The following is a 14991-nucleotide window of genomic DNA, read 5'->3' as shown; positions in this document are numbered from 1 at the left end:
AACACATGCAAAAGACAAAACACATACAAAATACAAAACACATGCAAAATACAAAACACATGCAAAAGACAAAACACATGCAAAAGACAAAACACATGCAAAATACAAAACACATGCAAAATACAAAACACTTGCAAAATACAAAACACTTACAAAATACAAAACACATACAAAATACAAAACACATGCAAAAGAGAAAACACATGCAAAAGAGAAAACACATGCAAAATCCAAAGCACAGCGGAAGTGCTCCAGGACGCTAGGGGCAGTGTTGAGCTAGATTTGCAAAATAAACGGCAATTTTGTTGAAAACACACGGAGATGGATACCAGCGGAAAACACCATCAAGGATAGTCACCACGCCTCATAATAAAGGTAATGTGCAAACTGTTGTTAGTTTGATTGTTTGTTTTTATTAATATGAACGCTTGGTTTATGCTTTGCTCATAGACAACTGGTTTTAAAAAATGGATAAAAGTATGAAAACGTAATGTTTTAGCGATTTCTGTCCTTTGCTAAACATCCAAAGTAGCATGCTGTGCACTTTATATACATATATATAATGAAAGTTAAGATAAAATATGTAATCTCCTGTGCATTCAGGAGTCTTAATGTAAGATGTGAAATACTTGTATTTTCTGTGGGTTGTAGTGAATCTTAATTTTGTAAAACATTTGATGGGGTCATTTTTACAGATGTACTGTCCCTTCTGTGGACACCTCTTGGCAGACAGTCCTGCCTTTTGTAGTCTATGTGGTAAAAACATCAAGTTTTTAAAGGACATCACCAGCACTGTGTCGAGAAATCCTGCCCTTAGTGAAGAGGCAGCAGCTCTTCCATCTACCAGTTCCAGCATCCTGACTGGCACAACTATACAGTCTACACAGGGTAAAAAACATATTTGTATTAAATAAATCTTGTTAACTGTCCCTTCCCTAAAATTATAACTTTTTTTTTTCTGTTTATAGCTGGGAAATCATTAGTGGAGTCATTCATAAAATTTCGGGATGTGAAAGAAAGGGAAAGAAAGGCATTTTTTTCAAAGAAACACCAGGAACAGAAGGAACAGAAACCAGTGAAGGTATGTCATAAACTTGAACGTGGAAGTTGACCACTTTTGTTGCTAATACAAAATCCAAATTACCTTTAGCACTGCCAAGGCATCACTGTAAACTTCCATATGCATATGAAAGGAACTGTATATATTGCAAGGGTGGCTAACTATGTCCTCTACAGCTATGGACCCCCCCGTACTATCTCTGTTTAATTTACTTTCAGGCTGATTGCTGTTCATTGCCTGTATATGGTGTGTTCAGCTAATCACAACCTTGGACATTAGTGTTGCTCGGGGAACGTCGAAGAAACTAGAAACGATCTAGTTGCCGCTCTTGGGGGTTGTAGTTCACCACTGATACAGGGCTTACAATTTTTAACCTGATCTGAATTTCTTAATTGTCAGCCTTTGGTCAACAGTCCTTCAATAATATATGCCCCCTGTTAAAACTATATTTAGTCGCTAATGTTGTCTTTTGAGTCATAGCACAGCTGGAGCACAACTACAGATCAGAAATAAAATGGAAGACCATGTAGGAACAAAGATGTAAAAACATGTTATTGTTAATCTCATTTCTAGATACAGATTGGCATCATGAGAAGGACCAGTGATGGTATAAGACCTGTTCGAGGAAAGTCACTTCCGGTTGATGTTCATTCTCACTGGTCAACTGAGCAAATCTTGTCTGCCAGCGTGAAAAAACATAAGGACTTTAACCAGGCCATGGCCGATGGACCCTATGTACTGCTATACCCTGATGCAAGGGAAGTTAGCACAATTCCTGGAACCAACACCCCTTTCACCATCCAAAAATACAAGGATGCCATAGGGAAGGCCTATCAAAGAGTAACTCTCTACATTTGTAACCATGATGACTTCTTTAATACTGGTAAGTGATTTTGATAAAGCAGTGACAATCATAAAGTTTAGATATTAAAAATAATTCAAGATTTTTCCAAAAAATGTTAATCAGAGAGTGACATGATTTTGCCACAGATTTTAAATATATTTAATTTGTGCTGCATAGCCAAAGTGTTGTATATGTTTGCTAATTGTTAGATATACCTTTCAATACATACATATATTTAAATTAGACTGTATTTTTTGAATCATTGAATATTTGCAGATTGCAACACAGAGTGTGAATCTGAAGAGGACAATGAAGTTCAAGTAAAAGTAGTAGAAAGCCCACTGTCGGACACTGTGGTTAGTCTTTTTTTTTTTAACGGTGTTTTGTGTGTGTGTGTGTGTGTGTGTGTGTGTGTGTGTGTGTGTGTGGGTGTGGGTGTGTGTGTGTGTGTGTGTGTGTGTGTGTGTGTGTGTGTTTGTATACACCAATATAATCAAGAAAAGTTTAAAGTTTTAAAAAGTGCTGTTAATCTTATTTTACTACTTATCAGGTATGGGATTTTCCAGATAATCACAGCACGCCGGAAAGAGCACCTTCAAGAAATAGGTAAGTTTTGTATTGTGGAGAATACAGTGCGGCGACCGTGAATAGGGTGGAGCCAAAATACATTCTTGTGTATTATATTGTAAATTCTGAAATTATTTAAATTCTTTACAGGGGGTCAAACTTGCAAACTTCTTCTGAAGTAAGACTCTGAAAAATGTCATTAATAATTATCATACAGGCTACAAACATAAATTATATTAACTGTTCATATATTTTTGATATTTAGACTCAAGGTCCCTGCTACAGGTATGTTTTGGACACAGAAATTTGTGTATTGACACACTAGACCAGTGGTTCTTAACCTTGTTGGAGGTACCGAACCCCACCAGTTTCATATGCGCATTCACTGAACCCCTCTTTAGTGAAAAAAAAATAAATTCAAATTCAAGACATAGATATGTTTTTATTGGTGCACAAAATGAGCCGTGCATGTCATGGTGGAGGCTCTGCCGAACCCCTGAGACCGACTCACCGAACCCCTAGGGTTCGATCGAACCCAGGTTAAGAACCACTGCACTAGACCAATAAAATATTAGTTAACTTTAGATTTTAAGAAATGTTCTACTTTGCCCACTAAATGTTTTTCATTGCAGCACATACACAAGTGTTTATGCACCGATTGTAATTGATAGTGACTCAGACAAAGAAGTTCTCATCGAAAAGGATGAGAGTGAAACACAAAGGTAAGTATACATTTAAATGTGAGAATGTAAATATGATAAAAGTGAGTAATAACATCCTCATTTTATGTGATATTTAATAATTTTTTTATGTTCTAGTACAAATGGCCTGTCTGCTGCAGAAGTACTCGAAGAGCTGGCGTCTAAGACAATAAAAACATCTGTCAGCAGATTTAATATAAACAGGGCAAATGTTTGGGATGGAGCAGCTCGGGGCTTTAGACGTGTGTCTTACAACCCAACTGATGATATACTTGTGAAGTTCAGCGATGATGCAGGACAGCGTGAAGATGGAATGGATAATGGTGGTCCTAAACGTGAATTTTTGACATTATTAATGAAATGCCTTAGATCGCGACGAATCTTTGATGGACCTGAGGACAGCAAATTTCTTACATTTGACAGCGCTGGTGAGAAATTTATACCATCTGACTATAAAATTAAATTAATACATTCTGAAGTTAAGCTTGGATGATTAATTTTTTATTAAAATAAAAAGGCATATAATTTAAAGCATTATTTTAGCATAACTAACTAAATAAATCCATTACCAGCTGCAAGAGAGGATGAATATTTCCTTACTGGCAGAATGATTGCCACATCATTGGTACATGGTGGTCCAGGGCCTGCCTTCCTCTCCAAGACACTCTACCAGCATCTGATTGGGACAACAAAGTCTGATGTGGTGGAGGTCACGATTGAAGATGTAACTGATGAAGCTACAAAAGCTTTTCTGTTGGAAGTATGTTGATTTAAATATTCGATTGTAAAACTACAATTTCCTTTGTTATCACAAAGCTTGATGTGTTAATTGCACATTGGACTGTAACGCTGTGCTCCATAGTAGTTGTAATTTTAATCAACATGCTAAGTGTACCAATGTTTGTTAATTATGAACAAAGATAAATGTTTGACTTTAAGTAGAGGAGTAGAAAACAATACCAGAATAACATGCTTTAAAATATAGACCAAACATTGAAGTGCACTAGTAATTATATTTAAAATGATTTTGATGTGAACGTCATGGACAACAACCTTGTGATACTGCAATTTTCTTTTTTTTATTATGTAAACACTAGATATCCAATGCTGCAACGCTGAAGGAACTCCATGGGTGCATTGAAATGCATTGCAGCTTATTGCAGACAGCTGGCTGCTATGTATTTCCGGACTCTTTAGATGGTAAAGGCAACATCATTAAGGACTACCTTAAGTGGTACATCATATACCGCAACCACTTCTCAATCCAAAGGTAACATATTTGTAAGTATTTGGACTGATACTAAATAATGGGGCAATGTAGCTACAGTATTTTAATAATAGTTTTTTAACAAAATTGTTTTTTAAACCATAAGCAACACTATAATGAATTGATAACAAACCACAGCTACAGAAGCCGCCTATTCTTTTGACCAAATTTTTTTTCGAATAATATGTATGTTTCTGCTTAATTTTACAGTTTTGCATCTTCCCTTTTTACTTATAGTTTCCATGGTTAATTATACTTTGAGCCTAATGTTTGCAAAAAGTTTTTGAGTTATCATGCATGTGCTTTACTCAGTATGGAAAAAATCATGTGAAGCTGCGAGGACAGAGATCAAATTTCAAACTTTTAAACACTTATTCTATTAGAATTCTTGTTACTTATCAGTCCCCGCATAAAACTGGATAAAGCTGCAAACACAAGTTCAGCCAGTGACCATGTTTAGGCAGGTACTTTAAAAAAATGCAGTGCAAATTTGATTTTTGCAGGTGGTTTGATCTTTTACATTATTGATTTTATTGAGAATAAACCGTACTGTAACGTTCACAAGAACCAGACGGTTGGGGTCTCAGTTTGTCCGTTTATTCGGCACATAAGCCAGCGGGTTGTTAACTCAGGGGGAAGCGCTCTCGAACTACACCTCTCTTCAGCCTGGCACACACACAGAACAACCAGGTCACCCCACCCCTTCCTGTACACCACCCTCACTACTTCCTGCAGCCCAACCAAACATGAATCTTAAAGGAACAACAACAGTGTGCAGAGAAAACCAACATGTCACTGTCCAGTAACACTTAACCATCGTTACAGTACTGTACTGACTGAAAATGCATTTGCAACATTGTGGCTGAAGTAACTTAAGCTCCAGTTTCCAACATTCACTTGCTGATGAATAGAAATGCAGATGGTAAAATATAAATTCGGAAGGTGGCATGGTGGAGCAATGGATAAAACATCAGACTGGGATTCAGAAGGTAGCACGTTCGATGAGAGCCCACACACCAGGTGTGTCCTTGAGTAAGACAGCCAGCACTAACTCACTGCTCACCCCAAGGGTGATGGGTTAAATGCTGAGATCTAATTTCCCCCTAGGATCAATAAAGTCTGTAAAATTCATTGTGCTTTCGGAATAATTAAAATAAAACATTCAAAAAGTGTTTTTCATTTTTTTATTGTAGTGCTGATGACAATTTTCCCCTTATAGATTTAAGGATGGCCTCGCAACACTTGGTGTAATCCATGCCCTGCAGCAGCATCCTTTGTTGTTCCAACCCTTCATGTGCTCAAGACCAGAGCCGCTGACATCTGATTTTTTAGAGGACATGTTTGCTGTGGTCCTGAGCGAACCTGGCAGTTCAAGACGGCAGGAAGAAACCAGGGTGCTTGGATTCTGGCGAGACTATCTGATAGACGCTGAAGGTTTGTTTAATACAAAACTTGTACTGCAAACAAATTTCTACGATCAGTGAAAACCAATAAAGCAGCTCTTTCATGAATATTACTTTTATGATATATATTTTTTAAGTTTAAACTGTCAGGTGATATTTCTGCTATAGAACAGAAGCACTTTTTTTGTCTTTTAGCAGTTGAATCTCATCCCTTGGGGGATGAATGTGCTGCCAGCAGTGGCTATTGGGGAGCTACCTAGCATGAACAAAACAATAATAACAGAGTCAAATTATCACCTTTACAGTTTCTGTTTAAAATGGAAAAATTGTACCGCAATAGTAAGTCACCACAGAGCTGCTGTTTTATATATATTTTTATATTGAACTGGTATGGGTGTTTGTGCTATTAATCTTGGAAAAACAGTAAAAACATAACACTTTGGAACATTTGAGGATCCAAGTTTCTGATATTCTGCTTTGTATTTGGAATTATTATAAAATAAAGAATTATCTTTAGCTACATTCTATTTAATTATAGATACCAAAACAGCAGTCTCCCTACAAGACATCCTGATGTTTGCCACGGGCCTAAACAGCATTCCACCAGCTGGAATGGAACCAAGACCAAGATTGCTGTTTGGTGATGCATCACGTTTCCCAATTGGGAAAACATGTGCAAACACCATTGTGATACCAATGGCTCAGTCATATAAGCAGTTCCAGGATGATATGGACTTTGGAATATTAAACTCTCCTGGTTTTGGTCTGTATTGATCGACTTACAGTTTGATCCTCACACTATAATATAGTCCTCATTTCAACTGTGTTTTTGTTCTTATACAAAAAGGTTTGTTTAAAGAAATTGGCTAGATATCTGTTGGGCCAAGGCCTTTGTTTTAGTTACAATGCTAAAGTAAATGTCTGTGATTTGAAAGGATTACTTTTTAGTACCCTTAGCTTTAGAATTCCCTTTACTACTATCCAGCATTTAGAAAAGATATATTCATAGATATTGTACATTTTACACAATTTCTATTTCAGTGCAAAGTGTAATTTGCCTTGTTAACGTTAACAATAAATCTTATTACTTAAATTAGAGTGTTTTTACTCCTTTATTTTATATCAACCTGTATTAATAAAGCTAATAATACCAACACGTGTCTTGCATTTAAGGTGGAGGTTAAGAGAGTCTTCACAATATCATCTGTTAGGATAAATAATTTATTTGATCTCATCGTCACAACTGATATTCTTATTTGGAAAAACACAAAGGCTATTTTTTTAAGTGACTATAAACTGATGAACTATAATTGTGATCTACTTGAAGCAAAAAACATTTTTTTTTTGCCTTAACAAAAGTGCAGGTGGTGCATTATTATAACCACAAAGTGGAATCCACAGTTCTGGGATGTGTGGGAACCTTGGCATTACAACCCAGCAAGTCCTTTTAGTCTGATGTAGTTCTCCACACAAGATTCCAATGTCTGTGATGAACTGAAGCCACTGTTTAGTCCTTCAAAATATTCCTGTAGGTGAGGGTCTCCACAGAAATCGGGAGTTGAACTCATCCTGAACTGGCTCAGCTCTTGATGTCCAACTGCAAGGCCACAGTCGCGTCCACCAAACCTAAAAGTTTGTACAAGGAAAATTTTTACTATTAAAATACTAAGAAAACGCTACAACATCCTTGTCTCTGTAGGGGGGGGGGGAATTATGCTTAAAGTGAACATATGCTTTTACTTAAGACCACTGGCTGTATTATGGCATTGAATAGACTAGAAGGTGGTCAGAGTTCCTGTAACTACCTGTCTTGAACAATTGACTTGCTGAAAACATTGGCAGATTTTTGTCATGTATTTAAGGAGATAATATAAAACGGCTTTTCATAAATTTTAGCACTGGAATCAACATGTGAAAAAAGTAGACCTATTTAGTCCAAATTTTGGGTGGTACAAACACTGTGGTGTCTGTTTTTTATGACCATACAGTAAAAGAAGACTATATGATCAAGTGCATAGATCAGTGCGCCCCAGGGTGACTGTGGCTACAATGTAGCTTGCCATCACCAGTGTGTGAATGTGTGTGTGAATGGGTGGATGACTGTTTGTGTAAAGCGCTTTGGGGTCCTTAGGGACTAGTAAAGCGCTATACAAATACAGGACATTTACCATTTAGAGATTAAAAGGTGCTAAAAAAAATGTCATTTTTGTGATTTCTACTTAAATTACAGACTTTTGATTTTTCACATTTTAAATTGACAAGAGTGATACAAACCTATGAGGCAGGTAATACATCACATCCGGTTTACCAGATGGACAGCGTGACTGGCTAACTGGACGGATCAGGTGCGTGTTCCACTTTCTTTTGCATTCATCCAGATCCCTCTGAAGCACAGCCATGAAAATGAAGCGCACCAAGCACATGTGTTCATGACTACCATTAAAGAGGTGCATTTCCTTCATGTCACTCAAAAGGTCCATCCAGAACTGTGTTCTAGAAGAGACAAAAACATACCATCAGTTCAAAATCACTATCCTTCAAAGCCTCACTATTTCTTACGTTTATGAAACTGTTTCTTGAGTTGATGTAAAGTGCGTGCATTTTGGATTTTTATTCATCTCACTTTCTTTATTGACAGTTTAAATTTTCTATCTTATACTTGGCTACACATTGAAGCTATAAAGGAAAGGTGGTGTAATACAAATCAAGGCTTCTGCATCACAGACTATATATTACAGCCACACTTTTATTTGCTTAATATAGTTGTTTCTTGAAAAATTTTAAAACCTACCGCTGTTTTCTGAAGTACGACCACCAGCTTTCAATTCTTTGATTTGTTATTGAAGATCCATACATATGACTGGCAGCTCCTGCAAAAAAATCCTGATGAGATGACCGTAAGGCACAATGCATTGCTGCCATCGTCCCATTTTCAGTGCCGCAGTCTGTGCGAAGTCGCACTGGTATGACTCCAAACTCTGAAGCACACTGAACGTAGTGTTGAGCTATGACTTCTGGGTTGCTGTTAGTTGCTCCGCAAACCAACCATAATATCTTCCGCGAATAGCCATCAATACAACCACTGATAGTCAAACCATATGGCTTTAATTTGTCATATCCATCAACATGCCAAGTGTGGTTTGGTCCAGGTGAATCGTAAACTCTTCGTAAAAACTTTTTCTTTGAGCGCTTTTGGACTCCAGATGGGTCGAGCTCTGCCATCATCACCATTACATCATGCCTTTTCACAGAAAGATGGTGTTTCTGACGCAGTGTCTGCCACATTGAACGGTATCCATAATGTTGACCAGGTCCCTTCAGCTCTTCTATTATTGCAGCACAAATCAAGGCCTGAGTTGAGTAATGTTTTTTGCGGGACAGTGATAAACTTCTTAATCTACTTTTAAGTGTGGTCAGACTGATCTTCTGTTTATGTTTTGAGGCCAAAATGTCCAATGTTTCATTATAGGAGTAACCGTCTCTGAAATATTTCTGAATGAGGTCTTCAATGGAAATGTTTTCTTGAATTGATCCTTATAAACAGAAAAAAAATAAGATGGGAAATGGTAAAATAGATCATCAGACAAGAAATGTGCAGTTTTAAATAACAATGACATTTAAAAACCAATGTATTGTCTCATTATTAAACGAAATTAATATGTTGCTTCTTTGGGCCTCAGTAAATTCAAGACAAATAAAGTCTACAACTATAACCCTAACCTGGACGACTAAGAATCTTCACAGATATACACCTTACTGGTTTAAATGATTGCAAAATAATGTGTATGCAATTTATATAACATAAAAATAATATAGTAAATAAGGACTGCATTCAAATGTAAATAAACTGTAAACAGCCAAATGGCAGCTTTGTGAACTGGTTCAGACAACCTTTTTTATATATGTTATTTGTGAAATACTTACTGTTGTTGACAAATGCCAAAAACTCAATATGTTTGCCACATGAACCGCAGAACTTGACAACTTCTCTCACGTTATGGCCACAATATGGACAAAACATTCTTACCCTGAAACAAACAGCATTTTTCTTTTAAAATGGAGTATTAAAACGGAAAAGGGCAGACCTAAGCTAAAGTGTATATACACAGACGCATTTCCAACACAACAGCTACGTTGCTAGCGTAAAACTGAACTTCCAAAACACAACTACCTAGATAACTTAAATTACACAATTGAGAGCATATGTGTATTAGTTGTTGATTTATACACAAACACTAATATATATTCAAATAATTTAAAAAAAAGGTTCATTTACCTTTTACTGCCACACACCAAATCCGGTCATTAGAAACTTCATGGCTTATGTAGCCACTAGGTAACAAAAACTCAACACTGCCCCTAGCGTCCTGGAGCACTTCCGTTGTGCTTTGTATTTTGCATGTGTTTTGTCTTTTGCATGTGTTTTGTCTTTTGCATGTGTTTTGTCTTTTGCATGTGCTTTGGATTTTGTATGTGTTTTGTATTTTGCATGTGTTTTGTATTTTGTATGTGTTTTGTCTTTTGCATGTGTTTTGTATTTTGTATGTGTTTTGTATTTTGCATGTGCTTTGTCTTTTGCATGTGTTTTGTATTTTGCATGTGTTTTGTCTTTTGCATGTGTTTTGTATTTTGTATGTGTTTTGTATTTTGCATGTGCTTTGGATTTTGTATGTGTTTTGTATTTTGCATGTGTTTTGTATTTTGTATGTGTTTTGTCTTTTGCATGTGTTTTGTATTTTGCATGTGTTTTGTATTTTGTAAGTGTTTTGTATTTTGCATGTGTTTTGTATTTTGCATGTGTTTTGTATTTTGTAAGTGTTTTGTATTTTGCATGTGCTATGGGTTTTGCATGTGTTTTGTATTTTGCATGTGCTTTGGATTTTGCATGTGTTTTGTATTTTGTACGTGCTTTGTCTCTAGGGGCCACCGTATTTATGAAACCCGGGCACGAGTGAAATGACTGGACAAACCAACACTATGGTCCACCGACGAGTTTAGTTTAGCAGAAAGGTATACCACCGTGTGCTGTACCTTGGAGTCGTGTGTGTTAAGCTTGCAATAGTTTGAGGTGACAGTTGAGAGTTTGGTGGGAGAAACTTTGATGAGCTAACCGCTAGATACCTGGGGCAAATAAGGTTTCAGAATATGTTCATGTGTTTACATGTGTTGCATGTGATAGATCATGACTCAGTGTTTGAAATTGTAAAAACAAGTCAATTACATCACAAGTGTAATATTTTATTTTTCATTTCTGCAGCAGTTTTATATTGCAGCTAACAGTAAACATCTAAAACATATTTTCTGAATACTGGATGTTTATTGTGGATCTGCCATGCTAACTGCAAAGCTAGAAACCAGCTTTACACCCTACTGAGGGCAGAATGCATCACCTCAGTGTTCTCCATTGTTTTGTTGTTTGCGTCGCATGCAAATTATCCAGTGGGACTTTTGGCCACACTCCTATAATGACCCCAAGCACATTATGTTGGTACTCAATCAACTTAGTTTTTATCCTGAGGTGCTTACTGTAACTGATTTAAAAATAGTATCCTGCGTTCTCACTATAGCGAGAATGGCTGGGAGGCATGCGGCAGGCCCAAGCGTCAGCCCAGGAGCATTAAAAGAACAAGCCATCAGTTCGTCAACAGCTTAAGCGTCTCTATTTTGTCTTGTGCCAACAATAACAATCAGAAAGACGCTTTGTGTGTTGAAAGCAACTCTAGTGAATATCTGCATAGTTGCTCTTGTGAAACTTCCGAGAGAGCACAGGGATATATTGTTTTACCCCTTAAAGATTCATTGTCTATATCTGGACTAGTTATTTGTGTTATGTGTGTTGAGTGCTACAGCCCTTAGCATTATCAGCACTTCAACTAATCTCTAAACAGATACCTGCAGCATGTGGTGTATTCATAATTGTCTCTGGTACATTTGTTGGGCAGTATGTGTTCATTGTTTGATTGTGTAATTACGTGTTAAGCACTGGCAAAGCATGCCAGGAGACGGTAATACAGTGAGTAAAGAGTTGGTCTTACCGCACACAGTGGTCCCGCGTACTTATTCAGATTCAGAGTAAGAATCACAATGTTACTGAATCTGTGGAAGCTCCGCGATAGCCACCACACGAAGTAACGAATAACGAGCCTATCTAAATCCCAGTAACGAGTAACGCGTTCCTGATTTTGGCATAATAACTAGTTACCATGGTCGTTACCACAATAATAACGTAGTTACTGTAACGCGTTATTATTGTGGTAACGACCACGGTAACATGCAGGGGTGTCGAACTCCAGGCCTCGAGGGCTGGTGTCCTGCAGGTTTTAGATATAACCAGCGTAATAACGCGTTAGTCCCAACACTGGTTATATCTAAAACCTGCAGGACACCAGCCCTCGAGGCCTGGAGTTCGACACCCCTGCATTAGACCTTCAAATGGACCGGTACTTATGCTACAAACCTCATTCGACCAATCATACAAGCATTTTTTTTGTCTAACATCCATCCACACGCACACACACACACACACACACACACTCCAGTGGTTGCACAATCACCTCAGGGCTTAATGTCTTGTCTAAGTAAACACTGACGTGCAGACTAGAGTAGTTGGAGAATGGATCTACTGACTTTCTGAGCGATGGACAACCCGTTCTGCCTCCGGGATTGTTGAATATTAAATCTAGATGGGAATGCAAATTGCAATGATCTTACACACGTATTTTTTGAATTATCATAACTGGCTTAGGTTACAATTAAGCTCATCTTATCATACTCCACAGTAATTACAGCTATTCTGAATAACTTTGTCATATTCTTGGAGTATAGTCAAAGGCATACTGTGTAATGTTACATTTTATTACAGTTGATTTTTGTTCCTGTTTTTTCTAGGATTTCCTAGAATTCTCTCTCTCTCTGTTTCTGTCATATTATTTTGTTTGTGTTGTCCGTGGGTTAGAAATGGGGGAGAACTAAAAGATATTCACCACAAACACCTCATGCCAAACATAGTGAGGCATGGCGATGGAGAGGTGATGATTTGGGCTTATTTTGCAGTCACAGGACCTGGGTACCTTGCTGTTGTTGAGTTTAACATAAACTCCTCTGTTTACCAAAGTATTCTAGAGTCAAATATGAGGACATCTGACTGCTAAGGCTTGGTCCACACTGGGTCATGCAACAGGATGATGATACCAAGCACATGACAACAGTATGGCTGAAATAGAAAGGATTCAAGCTTTTGCAATATTCCGATCAAGGTCCAGACATCAGCCTGACTGAAATGCTGTGATGGGACCTTAAGAGATCAAATTGTGCCCACCTGACCTTGCTACAAGAGGAGATTACTTCCGATTGGATCACATCCAAACTCATCCCACATCTCTGTAAAACCTAATGAATTTTGATTGGATCTTGTATTTCCAGATAACTTTGATCTTGTTTGGTTTGTCGACGAACTTTTAAATATTTACATCTTACATCTTTATCAGACCAAGAAATGTTGTTGACAAAAACTATTAGTAAATAAAATTAACATTGGCATGATCAAATGACTGAAACTTAAAAAATTAGAGACTGATATAGCCATGCAGAAAATGATGACTTCATGTTATTGCTCCTGAAGGTGGTTCTGCAAGCTGCTGAAGCACAGGGCTTGCTATGTTTTTCACACACTGCTTCTGCAATTCAGCCAAATGTTTGTTAAATAAAGATCAGATTTTTTTATACCCTCATACATAAATGTTTGAATTTAAAAGAGGATGTGCTTTCTTTGACACTGTTGTGACAGCTTCAGTAGTCTTATTGTTTGGTGGACCTGTTTTTGTTTCCTTTTGTTCATAGATGTGGGATGTCTGTTGACATAAGTTCTTGGTTGGAGGGAGCATGTAGCTAAAGTGGTAAATTTACATGTATTTTATTAATTCAGCTCTCATCAAAAGGCACCGAGGGAGTGAATTAAAGTGCAAAACGTCTTTTCTTTTTGGTATTTCTCCACTGCAATTTCTTTTTACTTACAACATACATGTACACAGTGTTGGGGAGTAACGGAATACATGTACCACCGTTACGTATTTAAAATACAAAATATGAGTAACTGTATTCCGTTACAGGGTGACGCTCTCGCTCTGCTGTTTCCTGGGTGAGAGAGCGCCTTTTTGTTGTTGTTGTTGTGCTAAGCTAATAGGCAGAATGCAGAATGTAGGTTCATGGGCACTGTAGTCCGTGCTGCAGGGAGAATGCACTGCCATACTCGTTATGTGTCTGTGAGCGCGAGGTGGGAGAAAAAGGAGAGTCGAAAAGTACGAGTTGTCATCGAGCAAAAACGGGAGCTGGAAGCATGTAAATATACTGTAATAATAACCACTGCAGCCAAGAAGAGTGCCTGACGAGCCCAGTTGTAAGTAAGCTATTAAGACTCGACTGTACACTGTGCTCGTGTTTTCCTCCGAAAACAATAAGTTCCGTTGGAGCAGCCTTTCAACGCCTCTCTCTGTCTCTCGCAAGCAGACAGACCCACACAACAAAGTAAAGCTATTTTTCGGCTACGAGCCCGACACGGAACCCGTATTAGTCAGAGGTCCCTTTACTATGGTTTGGAGCCGCGGACCTTCAGTAATAGTAATAAATCACACAGCAATAGTACATAAGATGTTAAGTAATCCAAAGTATTCAGAATACGTTACTCTCATTGAGGAACGTAACGGAATACGTTACAGAATACATTTTAGGGCATGTATTCTGTATTCTGTAATGGAATACATTTTAAAAGTAACCTTCCCAACACTGCATGTACACTAATACTAAGCTATCTGCAACAAGCTTAAATGAGCTGATATACTAGCCAAGCTAATTTATCATATTAGTACCAATCATGTTGAAAAATCATGTTGAAGTGTGTTTATATTTTACTAATTAACATTTAGAAAAGCTTGTGAAATAATGCGAGATTATAGTCTGACAAGATGAGACCAAAACTGAACTCTTTGGATAAGATAACACACTATGTTTGGAGGTAAAAAGGGCGTGCATATCAGTCAAAAAACATCATACCAACAGTGAAGTTTGGAGTTGGGAACATCATGGTGTGGGGCTGGCACACTTCATAGCATTGAAGGAAGGATGAATGGAAAAATATATTGAGACATTCTTGA

General features: G+C 37.5%; 2 protein-coding genes across 2 annotated transcripts; both read left to right on the top strand.

Moving 5' to 3' along the window:
- The first annotated feature begins 2758 nt into the window (after positions 1 to 2758).
- On the top strand, positions 2759 to 3941 carry LOC146610722 (G2/M phase-specific E3 ubiquitin-protein ligase-like). The gene is made up of 4 exons (XM_085345045.1): positions 2759 to 2781; positions 3104 to 3193; positions 3290 to 3600; positions 3745 to 3941. The coding sequence occupies exons 1-4, from the start codon at positions 2759 to 2761 to the stop codon at positions 3939 to 3941; spliced, it is 621 nt and encodes a 206-aa protein (XP_085201171.1).
- Positions 3942 to 4299: 358 nt separating this feature from the next.
- LOC146610721 (G2/M phase-specific E3 ubiquitin-protein ligase-like) lies at positions 4300 to 6616 on the top strand. Its single transcript, XM_085344912.1, has 3 exons — positions 4300 to 4442; positions 5659 to 5873; positions 6381 to 6616. Exons 1-3 carry the CDS (start codon positions 4315 to 4317, stop codon positions 6614 to 6616), a joined length of 579 nt encoding a protein of 192 aa, XP_085201038.1. The 5' UTR covers positions 4300 to 4314.
- The last annotated feature ends 8375 nt before the right edge of the window (positions 6617 to 14991 follow it).

This window comes from Diplotaxodon limnothrissa, linkage group LG20 (genome assembly GCF_057381915.1).
Source record: "Diplotaxodon limnothrissa isolate DT_005_m linkage group LG20, D_limnothrissa_male_GT1.1, whole genome shotgun sequence".
Taxonomy (NCBI): Eukaryota; Metazoa; Chordata; class Actinopteri; order Cichliformes; family Cichlidae; genus Diplotaxodon; species Diplotaxodon limnothrissa.
The sequence above is the reverse complement of the archived record's forward strand: the minus strand, read 5'-3'. Positions and strand labels throughout refer to the sequence as shown.